The 13,280-nt window shown below is 34.0% G+C and overlaps 1 protein-coding gene across 2 annotated transcripts in view; it reads left to right on the top strand.

Annotated features, from left to right (window-relative positions):
• SCN2A (sodium voltage-gated channel alpha subunit 2) overlaps positions 1–13,280 on the top strand; it is a 138,821-nt gene that overhangs the window by 107,418 nt on the left and 18,123 nt on the right. For both annotated transcript variants that reach the window (NM_001144109.3, XM_010802012.4), the window contains exons 18-20: positions 5,823–5,943; positions 9,884–10,038; positions 11,191–11,364. In NM_001144109.3, coding sequence (NP_001137581.1) covers positions 5,823–5,943; positions 9,884–10,038; positions 11,191–11,364 — 450 coding nt within the window. The remainder of the gene's footprint in view (positions 1–5,822; positions 5,944–9,883; positions 10,039–11,190; positions 11,365–13,280) is intronic.

Below are 13,280 nucleotides of genomic sequence, written 5' to 3'. Positions count from 1 at the left end.
ATTATTCAAATATATCATGCAACGCAAACTCATATAGAAAGAAAACCAATGTGAGCTCTACTCCTTTCATATTTACTAAATGAAGGGACCTACTAGTCATTCAGCTAAGGCAGTGAGTGTAACACCATTCTCTAGGCTCCATTTAGCAGAACTTTCATTTTCTGATGTTTAAATCACAGTTTTCTCCTAAAATATGTTAACCAAATTGTTCAACCCAATTTAATTTCTTTCAAGAAATGTTAATTAAATGCTTTGTAATTTAGATGCAGTTCCCTCTCCTTCTGCCATTAAAAGCATAAAACAACCCTAACATAAGCACATTTGGCTCTTTGGGTAGAGCAACAATCATGGATTTGGGGGAGCATTTTTTAAAAATATTTCGGAACAAAATATTCAGTCACCGGCACTCTACATTAATGAAAGATAATGCCCTCTATACTGGAGGAATGAGACCAATATCACTAATCATATAAATTAAGACCCCAAATAAAACAGATACCCATATACACAGTAACTAGACAGAATTATTTTTTCCTGTTATGCATTAATTCTTCAGAAAAGTATGAAATTTGACTCCTTAAGATAATAGCTTCTTTTTCCTGGTTTCTTAGAAAGAGGTAAGATTAGTTTTCCTATTCTCTGAGTTATTATTGTTGTTTAGTTGCTAAGTCATGTACAACTCTTTTGTGACCCCACGGAATGTAGCCCACCAGGCTCTTCTGTCCATGGGATTTCCCAGGCAAGAATACTGGAGTATGTTGCCATTTCCTTCTCCAGGGGATCTTCCCAACCCTAGTCTCCTGCACTGGCCGGCAGATTCTTCACCACTGGGCCACCAGAGAAGCCCTAAGAGAGCAGTATACTGAACTCTAGTACAAGGAGTAGGAAAGGAGAGAAGGCTGTGTAGAGAAGGTTTGGGTAAGCAGTGGTAGAATGGTTTCAGTAAAAACTCATCTATAATTTTATCCTGGAGAACATATAAATCTTCAAGGGAAAGTTTTCCAGTGGGATAGTGATTAAAGGATTTTTAAAAAGCTCTAAATATCCTTAATGTAAGCAAAAAAAAGTTGACCAAACATGAGTCTTTGGGACTGAAGGATTATTTTTGCCATCCCAAGAAAGATATTTAAAGCTTTGCTATTTATGGATTACAGAATTTTGTAACATGTCTGTTATAAAGACAAAAATGATTATTTGAATAATGTAAAACGATGATAATAACAGTTTTGATTTTGCTTTTCCTCACTAAGAAGAATAATTCCTTTCTATTATTAATGTGTCACTTTGGCCTATCCTGTAGGAACCATAATCATCACTCTCATTACCTTGATATTAAGATTTTTCACATAAAATGACCTAGAATTCCTTAAGTATGGGCTAGCATTAGGATCTACATGGATCAAAGAATTGTCATTCTTGATGACCAAAATAGATATGGAATACTTGGTTTAATCTATATTTTAATTATCTCTCTTTTTAAAAAAAATCCCAATTTATTTTATTGACTAGGATTAGCATATACCTTTTGTCCAAATTATATACTTTATTTATTGATTACATTTTCTTAGAAATATCTTAACTTCATAATAAGAAAAAAAGTGTACCTTTGAAAAACTTAATAGAAAATGATGTTTTCTGTCCCTTTTCTGTGTTATGTTTTAAAAAATGCTTCTACTTTCTGAAAGAAAGACTATGAGTTTGGCAGATTTCTGATAATAGTTTGTCAATGATGTGGAAAGTAAAAGTTGGAAGTATAGTGTTTAAAAATAAGAAATGAAATATTGTATCTTGATATTTATTAGATCATTAACCAAAATACAATTCTGCCCTGCTTAACTCCTAAGATTATGGTGACCCAGCACTTTGAGGACCCTAGCAGACGTTCAGTAGTAAGAACCCTGTAACATGAAATTTTCACTTAAAAAAAAAAGTTCAGCTAATATTTCACCTGAAAATAAATGATTGCCAATGCCAGGCATAGCAAATAATTCTCTGTGCATGTTTAATTTCTTGACTATCCTGACATTGGGGGACATCCATATTTTAAGGGTTGAGTAGGGAAGGGCTGTACTAACAGTATCATTCAGTTCACTTGTCTTCCAGTAAATAAGCAAGATTATAATAAGGGAACCTAAACATCTAAATTTTACCAAAGCAAAGAACTGGTTTTATTTCTAACTGGTTAATTTTTTGCTCTCTTACTCATGTGGAATTTTGCAGTGAATTATGCCTACATTGGAAAATTTACAAAGAAGCTTTATTTGAAAGTTATTCTTTTAAGTATATGAGTACTAATAGTTCCATATAAATGATGTACATTTGACAATTCTAATTGGTGAATTTGTACTGTAGTTAGAATTAATCGTGATTACGACCTTACCTGAAGCTGAAAAGTTTTATATTCTTAATTTGACTCATTTGGATTTTATAGACTCTTTATGCATTTTATCTGTTTTAGTTAACACATTTTATAATATGATATTTGCCTCATGTGATTTTAAGAAAGTCATTGAATTGTTGTCAGGAAAGGTTTTATAAATCAGAATTTCTTGCCTACATCTCAAGATTGTTATTTAAAGTAAGCTTTTTAATGAAATGTCCCAATGTATATTTAACTTTATATTAATACATATAAGAATGTGACTATAACAAACTAATACTAAGTTCATGGTCATGACGCCTGGGAATCAACAGTATTCCAAGCACTATCTTGAACCTACAATGTTTAGTTACATATCACATCTACTAAATGTTTTAAATTGATAAAGATTGGCTTAACTCATGAATCATCAAATAGTTTTCTAGGGAATCCTAACAAAGTGGGATACAGAAGACCTTGAATCCAGCTACTAACTCAGTATGCCTTTTGACAAGATAATTAAAGCCACATTTCTTTCTCTAAGTAGACACTGGATTGGTTGGTGTTGAGGATTAATGTGTACCCTAGCTTTTTAATTTGTAGAGCAAGTAAAGGTATTCAAGTAATACATGTAACAGGTAGTTCCTGTGCTCTTCCACTTGAGGAGGAAGATGAAGAAGGATAAGATTTCCTTAGAGAGACTCCATTCACTGCTGGGATTGTAGATCCATGTACATAGAGTAGAAGGAGGGAAAACATTGTCAAAATGAGTTAGTGTTAGTTTTCCTGACTCCAGAATTAAAGTACAGTTTATTTATTTAATAGTTTATTTTATAGTTTCATCTTAGGTCTGATTAATTGGAAGCCTGATGTTTAGACAGCACTTCATTACTTACGCAAGTTAGAATCTGAAAGAGATTTGTGTTTCTCTGTACTAACATGAGAATGTTATGTGTATTCCCTTGAATGTGAATATAAAAGATAGGAGGTGTTAGAAGTACTTAGTGGTAGAACAAAAGAGTTCCTGAGTTGGGTATTCATTCATTTATTCAAGGAACATCTATTAAACACAAACATTAGCAATAGTTCCTAGGGATCAGAGATGGCCAAAACATGATCTTTGCTTCAGAGGGTTAAGCTAGTGAGATACATATTCTAGAAACACAAAACTTTTATGTTGCACCTTTAAAAAATAATCTGACCTCTAACTATACAAATATCTGACTTCAATTAGAAAAATATCTAGTAATTCAGTGTCGGTACTAAGACACCACATTAAACGAAAGGTATTGTAGTTGATGCTACAGAGATCATCTGGAAACTTTTGAATATTTTAAACCAAAATTCCATGGAATGTTGTCTGGTGGCTTCTGCTAGTCACTATCAAGGACTAGCCTTCATTCTGTTATGAAGAAGCTCCTTCATTCATTCATTTTTAATTATTTAAATTAACTTTAATTGGAAAATAATTACAATATTGTGATGATTTTTGCCATACATCAACATGAGTCAGCCACTGGTATACCTTTTTCCCTCTATCCTGACCCTCCCTCCCACCTTCCCTAAAGAATATTTATAGAGTACCTGAGCTATATATACCTAGCACTGCTGCAAGTTCTGATGCAGCCATTCACCAGTATGGAGAGCCCTGAAAATGGATCATCAAAGAAATTCTCTAGGGAATCCTGGCAAAGTGGGGTACAGTAAGCCTAGAATCATCCCCTAATCCCTAACCAACCCGTAATTGAAGTGTGATCCTTATTCCTAAAAAGAATGTTTTCCATTTCTTGTTTGGGCTGTTTGTAGTTAGATTAGATATAACTAAGCTTCACTTATTCTGATTACCTATGTCATGTTTCAATATCCAGTAAATAATATGATCAATATTTCAGGTCCCAAATACTATAACATCTTCATGTAAATAAAATTGATAGGATAATTTAGCTATAAAGGATAGGAAATTATAAAAAGTCATGTAATATTTCTTCTTAGAATACTGTACATTCAAATTCTAAAAACAAAGATATTATAATTAAGTATCCGTCCAGTGTTATGATATAATTGGTAGTAGAAAAAGAAATCAATAAACTTCAAGTGCCTTATAATATATAATCCTTAATTTTAAATGGTTTGGTTGAATTTAAAAATAACCCTGAACTAGTTTTAATGGAGGAGACATATGATATTTATGCTTCTATCAGTGGTATTGTTAAATTACACACAGAAGTATTTTCTGTTATATCTATAGTGTATATAAATATGCTTACTTTATCAGTACCACTATGCCAAGGAAATATTTCATATAAAGAAAATTATTTTCAGAAAATAAAGGAACCAGATTCTTAGGGAAATCTATAGAACCCTTAGCCCAAATATAAATCAAATGTTTCTAGTACTGACTACAACATCTATTTTAGAATGGGTTCAACATACTTCAATGTGCATTTTATCATGTGCTTACCTCATCCCCTTTATAAAGTAGCTCCTATCAGCTCAGCCATTTCCTAATGTTATACACTAATAGTAATAACATTGTAACAGGTCCGAGAATGCTGTGGCCCAAACTACTCTGATTCCATGTGGCACTCATACCTGACCCTGTGTCGTTCCTGCAGCATTTTAAGACCGGGTTAAAGACTGGATCCCTTCATTTATGCTGATCCCATGAACGACCTGACTTGGCTAAAGTTTATTGCATTTCAAGATTTAAAACAACTTCTTTCTATTATATTTTTCTTTTGGTGGTATTTGATTTAACTTAAAGGAAAACAAAACAACAACCAAAGATTCATTTCTGCCTTTATTAACTGGAGAGGTAAGAGTGCCAGAGTAACAAGTAGTTTCCAAATGCACAATGAAACACAGGAGTGCATTGGCCAAAGAGAATGCAAACAATCGGCTCTTGCTATAAAGCTAACAATGTGCTGCTCTTTTCAGAATTAGAAAATTAGAGAATATGTTTAATAACAACCAGTGGTATATGTTTTCATGTCAATGAAAAGTGGATAAATTTAGACTTTGCTGTTTATGTGCGTTTGATCAAATCTTTTCTGCATTTGACATGAAAATACACTTGTGCAGCTTCTGTTGGTTGGGTCACAATTTTAGAATAAAACCACCTAAACTACTTCACAAAAGCAAGATCGCAGACTACCATACGACTCTGGCAGCTTATGTAAGCTCTGCATGATTTTATTTCAGAATCTCTCTCTATAAAGGAGCTTAATCAAAGATTACTTAAGTGGTTAGCACCACATTTTTAAAGAAAAAAAAATACTGTGGTGCTGAATCTAATCTTGTGACCCCCCACCTCTACCAAAGCAGACTGGCATTATGTTTAAGAGATTCTTAAATTACAGATCAAGGAAATGAATACAGAAGACTTAAGGGCACGCCTTTGGAATTTTTATATTATAGATTAAAGAAACTATTTTAAAAGCTTTTTTGTGGAATTGATTTTCAGAAGCTAAATGCAACTAGTTCATCTGAAGGCAGCACAGTTGATATAGGAGCTCCCGCTGAGGGGGAACAACCTGAAGCTGAGCCTGAAGAATCTCTGGAGCCTGAAGCCTGTTTTACGGAAGGTGAGGAACAGAGCACGTACGCTCCTTAGACCTCTCTGATCTAGCCGTCTCTTCCCTCCCTCCCTGGCTCGTTCTAACCCTCTATAGGTATCCAGCAACTGTACATTTACTTGTTTGTTTGTTGCTTTTTCTATATCAAAGCATAGATGATTTTTGAAAAATGAAGATTTAATTTATGGCATCAGATCCAGTTTTCTATTTTTGTGAATCCTGTTCTACTCTAAGAAATGCTGCTAACTATCTGGGTTTTTTGGTGGCCTTGTAGATAGAGTCTTTGATAGGCAAGAAAACCCAATCATACATATTTCTCTCTGCCTTTAAAAAAATAAAAGAAAAAAATTTAAGTTGAAGGAGTAGTTTATTGTTTACTGTTTTGTCAGGTTATAATGGTACGAATTGATTAATTTACATTTAAAGTGTCCATGAACACTTTGCCATTTGATACTGGAACACATTCTTAAATAAATGTGGTTATGTTATTAAAAAGGAACTGTCCATGAATAACAATTACCTGTATCTGTCAAGGTCAAATATATATTATTAGTTCTGAATGATACTAGATAATCAATAATGAAATATCAAAATATACTGAGTGATACAGTATGGGGCACCACGTCACTGGAGTAATACTAAGAGGATTTTGTGAAGAAAGCTAAAATTATGTTATTTGAGGTGTGGATCAGTTGTCTCTGCAACAATAATGTGTACCAAACCACTCAAAACTTATCATGTAACAAAAATCGTATCTTTGCTCACAAGCCCATGGCTGGCAAGATGATTTTGCTGATCTTGGTTGGGATTAGTCCTAGAGCTGAGGTCTTAGATGAGACAATTGCCTGACTCAGCTCCATCCACACTCTGGCCCAGGCTTGTTCTCATGGTGAAAGCAAAGGAGTGAGAGAGGAAGCCTAAATGCCAAGCACTTGTCAATCCTCCACTTACATCAGGTTTTCTCAGTCCTGTTCACCAAAGCAAAAGTGCAATCCAGATTCAATGTGGGAGTGTACTACAAACAAAGAGGCATAAATATTAGTACAATAGCACAGACCATGACAAATCTCTATTGTAGGTACAGAACTGTTTCTCTAAAACCCTAGGAATCACTTCATCCTTAACTCATTTTTTTGGTTAATATCTATTTAATAATTCATCCTATGTCTTAGCCCCAAATTCAATATCATATAATAAATGCTTAAACAAAAGTTTATTTTAATAATGATGATAGTAATGCTATTTAATTACAACTAATTCTAGAAGTGTTCCCTTCATTTTCATTTCATTTAAGAACATTAAAGCTGTTTAATTTGAACTTTAAGCTAATTTTAAAAATATGTGATTATGCAAGTGTCAAAATTGATGTCAATAGATTTAAGAGTTTTGCAGATGAGTACATTACATACACCTATTGCTTTTGGACTTGAATGCATTAGAGAAAACAAATATTTATGTATTCATTGTCAATTTTTAAATTATTTCAGAGGAAGAGATATTTTTTCAGCATGTTATGAGGGAAGCCACTTTTTTCTACTCTTTCTTCCAAAATTCTGCACATATATCAGTGAAGTTAGTTGATTTTGAAAAAAAATTATGACTTCACAAAACATTCAAGAGGTTAGATATATCACAAAAATAATTTATGTAGTATTAGTTGTTATTCTTTCCCAGACAATTAGCTTATTTTTAGGGTTACAATATATTAATAATAATATTTATGGTAATATCAACATTTGTTTTTTGTGAAGTTAAAAAACATTTCAATATGAAGTATAACCAACCATAACATTATAGAACACAATAATAAAAAATATGTAGACACTCACCAACCAACGAGAAGGCAATGGCAACCCACTCCAGTGTTCTTGCCTGGAGAATCCCAGGGACGGGGGAGCCTGGTGGGCTGCCGTCTTTGGGGTCGCACAGAGTCGGACACGACTGAAGCGACTTAGCAGCAGCAGCACCACCACCAACCAACTTTAGCAGTTTGAATATTTTTGTTTTATTTGCTTCAGGTTTTTTGTTTAAGAATAAATCAGATACAGATTTGACCCCCTTTGTACCCTTTCCTTATCCCATCCTTTGCTTCCCTCTCAGAAATGAACCAGTGTCCCAAATTTAGCATTTATCCTTCCTGCTAACATTGATCTTTTTATATTGAACAGTATTTTTTCATCTCATATCCTCTTTAGGGGAAAAAAAAATAATAATTTCAGTTCCACCTAGTTCATTACAAATATTTTCAAGGCATGTTACTCTTCTTAATCCTTTGGGAGACAGAAATGTGAAAAAGATCACCCTCAAAGAAACAAGAAATATATGCTATTTATTTATTACTTGAAACACTAATAATATTTAAGAGGACTTCATTAAATTTTCATGAAACAAATTATATGATCTGGCTGACATTATAAAGTAGCATCTGATAAATATCTGTGCATTAAAATATTATGCTTCTTCAAAATGAGGTTTCTACTTTTCTATTCCTTGAACAAGAGGTCTCTGTCAGAGTCAAACCTCTATGTCAGGAATCTTCTCTTTCTCACACCCCAGCGCCCCCATATACATGTGCTGCCAGGTCCTGTTACTTAGTAGACTCTTTTGCCCCTGACCATTGTCACCACCATCACCCTTGTTTTCACTTTCTTTCATGTTACATTGACTGAATCTTCTAGACTCTTGACTATCTGTCCATCTTTTGTCTTCTAGCCATCTGATGCCTTGTACAGGCATAGATCATTCTAAATCAATATTCTTATCAGGTAAATCTTCATAACTCCCAAATAAACCCTTTAGTGTTGTCCCCGTTAGATAGCACACAAAATCTAAGTTCTCTAACTGAATCTTTCAGGTCCTTTTCAGATTGGCTCTAGCTGTCTTTTCTGGTGGTAATTCCCAATTTTCTGCTTCATACAATTTCCAAATTTCCCTGCCACCAGACTTTATTTATTTCATTGCTTCTCCATTCCTTTGCAGCTCTATGTATTAGAGCTGATTCTAACACATCCTTCAAAGTTTAACCCCCAATCCACTTCTGTACAGCTCAGTATTAGGAGTTAACCTGCTGGTAAACTCTAACAAGAGTTTTCTTTCTATAACTATGATATCTATGGACAAATCTTCCCTACTTGAAATGCATACTGTGTTTAGAGACACACTGCGTTTTGCATATTCTAGTATTATAATTGTCCAGTATAATTCCTTGAATAAACAAGTATGCAATAAATATTTGTTGAGAAGCCTTTGATCTAGTAAACCACAAAAGTGTTTGTTACCTTATTGCTGATAATGGCTGGAGTTGCAGAAACATACATATTCAATAATAGTAGGATCTTTATATCAATTCTTGTTTATCTCTGGTTATCTTATTTAGAGAAGTATTATGAAACTTTCCAAAATTCTATTTAGTGAAGTCGCTCAGTCGTGTCTGACCCTTTGCGATCCCATGGACTGTAGCCTACCAGGCTCCTCCATCCATGGAATTTTCCAGGCAAGAGTACTAGAGTGGGCTGCCATTTCCTTCTCCAGGGAAAATTTTATTTACTTGTGACTAAAAGGGAAATGTTTACATTGTATCATTAAGTGAACTAATTAGAAATCACATATAAAGTTCAAATATGAGTGGAATTATAGGATAGGGATAGGATGGAAATACTAACCTTTGGTGATTTCTTTCTTTCTCTTGTTCTGTACTGAGGTTTTATAATGTAATACATTATACTATATTATTAGACCATTATAATAGCCCCATAAGCACTAAAAAATAGTTTTTGGATGAATGATTTTAAAATGTGTAGATGATTTCTATGTCTACAAGTGAAAGCCATCTTAAAAAATAAAGTTATTTATAATGTATCAGGTAATAATGTAGGTGAATCTCCCACCCACACAAATATGCACAATCAAAGAGTGATATTTTTTCTTCATTTGCTTTGACATATTTTAGACTGTGTGCGGAAGTTTAAGTGTTGTCAGATAAGCATAGAAGAAGGCAAAGGGAAACTCTGGTGGAACTTGAGAAAAACTTGCTATAAGATAGTGGAGCATAACTGGTTTGAAACCTTCATTGTCTTCATGATTCTGGTCAGCAGTGGGGCACTGGTAGGTAACATGATCTGCTCCTTTACTTTTACCTGAAACCCTTTACCTTTCCCCTCAATCAACCTCCTATTGCACAAAAAGGTGTTTTCACAAGAAGGTGTTTGTGAAGATGAGAGACATTGTATGATATTTTTAGCACAGTGTGAGAGGCTCGCTAAGTAGCAACTTTTATTGTTCTGCCATAGGCCTGAGATTGAATCAAATTTAGATCAGTATGATTTTTTGTGAATATTTAAAGTACGACCCTTCTAACTTTTAGTCATCAGAACCAGTTCCTATTAAGAATCAATATGTAGACAGGGTATGGGATTATCAGCTAAGTATCAATCTGCTTAGCATAAGCCCCATTGCTCTGTTCATGCCAGTTCACTAGGGCCATCCACATTGAAGGGTAAATAGATTAAATTACCCACAAGCAGCAAAGTGAGATCATTACAGACTTATTTTATATCTGATTTCACTCAACAGAATGGTCAAAAAACCAACAAAAATAAAAACCAATTTCTCCTTTCTCCTTGATCCAGATCACCAAGTCCTGATAGTTTTTCCTGTAAAAGGATTGAATTATTAATAGACAAATGCTCTTTTCATTCCAGAAGACCCAGGGACTCCTGCAAATGAGTTCCCTTGCCCTTTCCAAAGAGCTCTGCAGAATAGTGGCAAAGGGAGGTTGCCACTAAGGGACAACTATATTCATGCTCAGATTGAGCTAGAGAGATAGAGAAAGCAAAAGACTAATCCCTGCCCCTTCCCCAAGCTAAGGGGACTCTTTGTCTTACATTTTCATCACTAAATGGGTTTAGGGTTACAGTCAAGCAACTCTGCACTGAGCAAAGCATATATGCTCGCAGATGGTTTTGTGCCTCCTATTGTAGACAGAAGCAGCTGGCAGTGTCTCAAAAATTTTAAGCTCTGATGGGATATCCTGATACCAAAATTTAAAGATTATTTGAATTAATTTGTTGGCTGAAATGCCCAGTTAAGAGTCACTTGCATACAGACAACTATAGAGCAAAATGCAGCTCTGGGAAGCATGAAGTCTTCCAGCCTTAGGCGCCTGAAAAGATGCTTGCAAGCATGAGTTTTTCTAATAAAATACCAATTAGAGACAGTTTATGACAATGAAATTCAATGGAGTTTTTTCACTTACAGGCCTTTGAAGATATATATATTGAACAGCGAAAAACCATTAAGACCATGTTAGAATATGCTGACAAAGTTTTCACTTATATATTCATCCTGGAAATGCTTCTCAAGTGGGTTGCATATGGCTTTCAAGTGTATTTTACCAATGCCTGGTGCTGGTTAGATTTCCTGATCGTCGATGTGAGTATTCTGCATGTTATTGTTTCATTTCACTGGCATGTGAATGGTAACTTCTAGTCCTTGCTTGGTGTCTGGCACACAGTAGGCACTCAGTACAACTGCAGGACCCCAAATATAAATGATGGGTCCCATCTTCCCAATAAGAAAATGTCCCAAAGCGTTTTTTGCCAGAGTTTCACAGACAAAATAGTTAAATTAATATTTAAAATCCCAAGTTACACAAAGGAATATATAAATGTAGAAGTTTTGCTTTATCACTCTCACATATAACTGTATTTAAATTCTTCACGGGCATCTTTGATGTTCACATTTTTGTCGTCTCCAGAACCTGTTGCAAAGTGTGTCCTGTAGGTGTATTAGTAATCACAAAGGAATATGAAAGTCCAAGTAGCAAGAGACATTTCTTGATTTATATGATTATAGAAACAGATTAGCTATGAGCCAATTACTTAAGAGTTTTATGAAACTATATTGGTGTTGAAAATAATATATTAATAAGATGCAGTGCCAGAAAGTAAGAGGCTTTAAAAATATGAATATGAGTTTATTCCCTTACTTTTGAGGGAAATTTTTGAAGAAGATCTTAACCAGACAAAATTTTAAAAATCAATTTTATTTAATTTTGAAGATATGCTTCTTAAATGCCTTTAAATTAATAGTTAATTTTGTCTAGAAATTTAAGGCCTTTTGTCTAGGAAAAAACTAGGAGAGCCAGAGGGAACAAGGGCCAGGAAACCTGGAGGGAGGGAATAGAATGATACTCAGATTAATTAAGAAGAAAGACACTGAAATTTTTAGGAAAGAAAAATGTGTGTTTTAAGTACTGAACTTTAAGATAATATTCTGTTGATTATAATAACTCCTTGGCAATTAAAGAAATATTATGATATATAAAATTTACATATACCAGAAAAAGAGAAAAATGGACTCTTTCACGGAGAAAGTTAGTTTTTATAGTTGTAGGTGAAAAAAATTCAACTTAATTTAGTAGGAGCTTTCTAGTCACCAAACAATTAAATTTATAAGAAATAAAGAGATTTCTTTGAATTTAAGAGACTAAAATATCTTTTCCTTTTGCTGAATCTGCATAAAGCAAGCCTATTATTTATATTAACATATAAAGCCACATGCAGAATTATATCAAAAGTTTACTGGTGATAAAATGACAATAATACTTTAAATCACATGTGTTTGAGCACTACGAGCAAAAGAAAAACATACCATGACAATACCAGTTCTTTTATTTGTATAATGAGATTATGGATGATACTTTATTTTCTGTCTGTGGTTATGATACACTGTAAATTTTTAATAAACATATCTTATGTTTACTATATCCATGCAATAATAAAGGCATTAAGTCAACACTACCTAAATATAAAGAAAATCTTAAGAGAAATGTGTGAGCTGCTGTTCATGTTACCTAGTGTATTCTGATGTTTACCTTCTTGGATTTAAGAAAATTATTATGATAATACATTAAGCTAATTAATGCCTTGATTTATATCAAACATGTTTATCAATCATCTATTTTGTATGGAAGAGGCAAATATGTATGCCATTTTCTGGGCCTATGGGAGCTTACAGGCAAGTAGTGAGGATAGATATGTATACAATGAGAAGATGACATCTCTATTAGAAGTTTCATCTGCTTCGCTGAGGAAGAAGCACAGGCTTCATGAGGGCAGTGCAGTGTGAACTGGCATTTGAAGGATGTCAGTGTCAGCAGGTACAGATGAAGCAAGGGCATCAAAGCCTTGAAGACACTGCTACATGCCAAGCAGGGCTTGTTCAACCACCAAGTAGTCCTATAGGATAAGTTCTGTGCCACAGGGTGAGGAAGAGTAATTGGTTGATACTTTGTAATTGGTTGATAAGAAACTTACGTTGGAGAAGAGATTGAAGGACCTGAGATG

Source organism: Bos taurus, chromosome 2 (assembly GCF_002263795.3).
Source record: "Bos taurus isolate L1 Dominette 01449 registration number 42190680 breed Hereford chromosome 2, ARS-UCD2.0, whole genome shotgun sequence".
Classification (NCBI taxonomy): domain Eukaryota; kingdom Metazoa; phylum Chordata; class Mammalia; order Artiodactyla; family Bovidae; genus Bos; species Bos taurus.
This window is presented reverse-complemented; position numbering and strand designations above follow the sequence as displayed.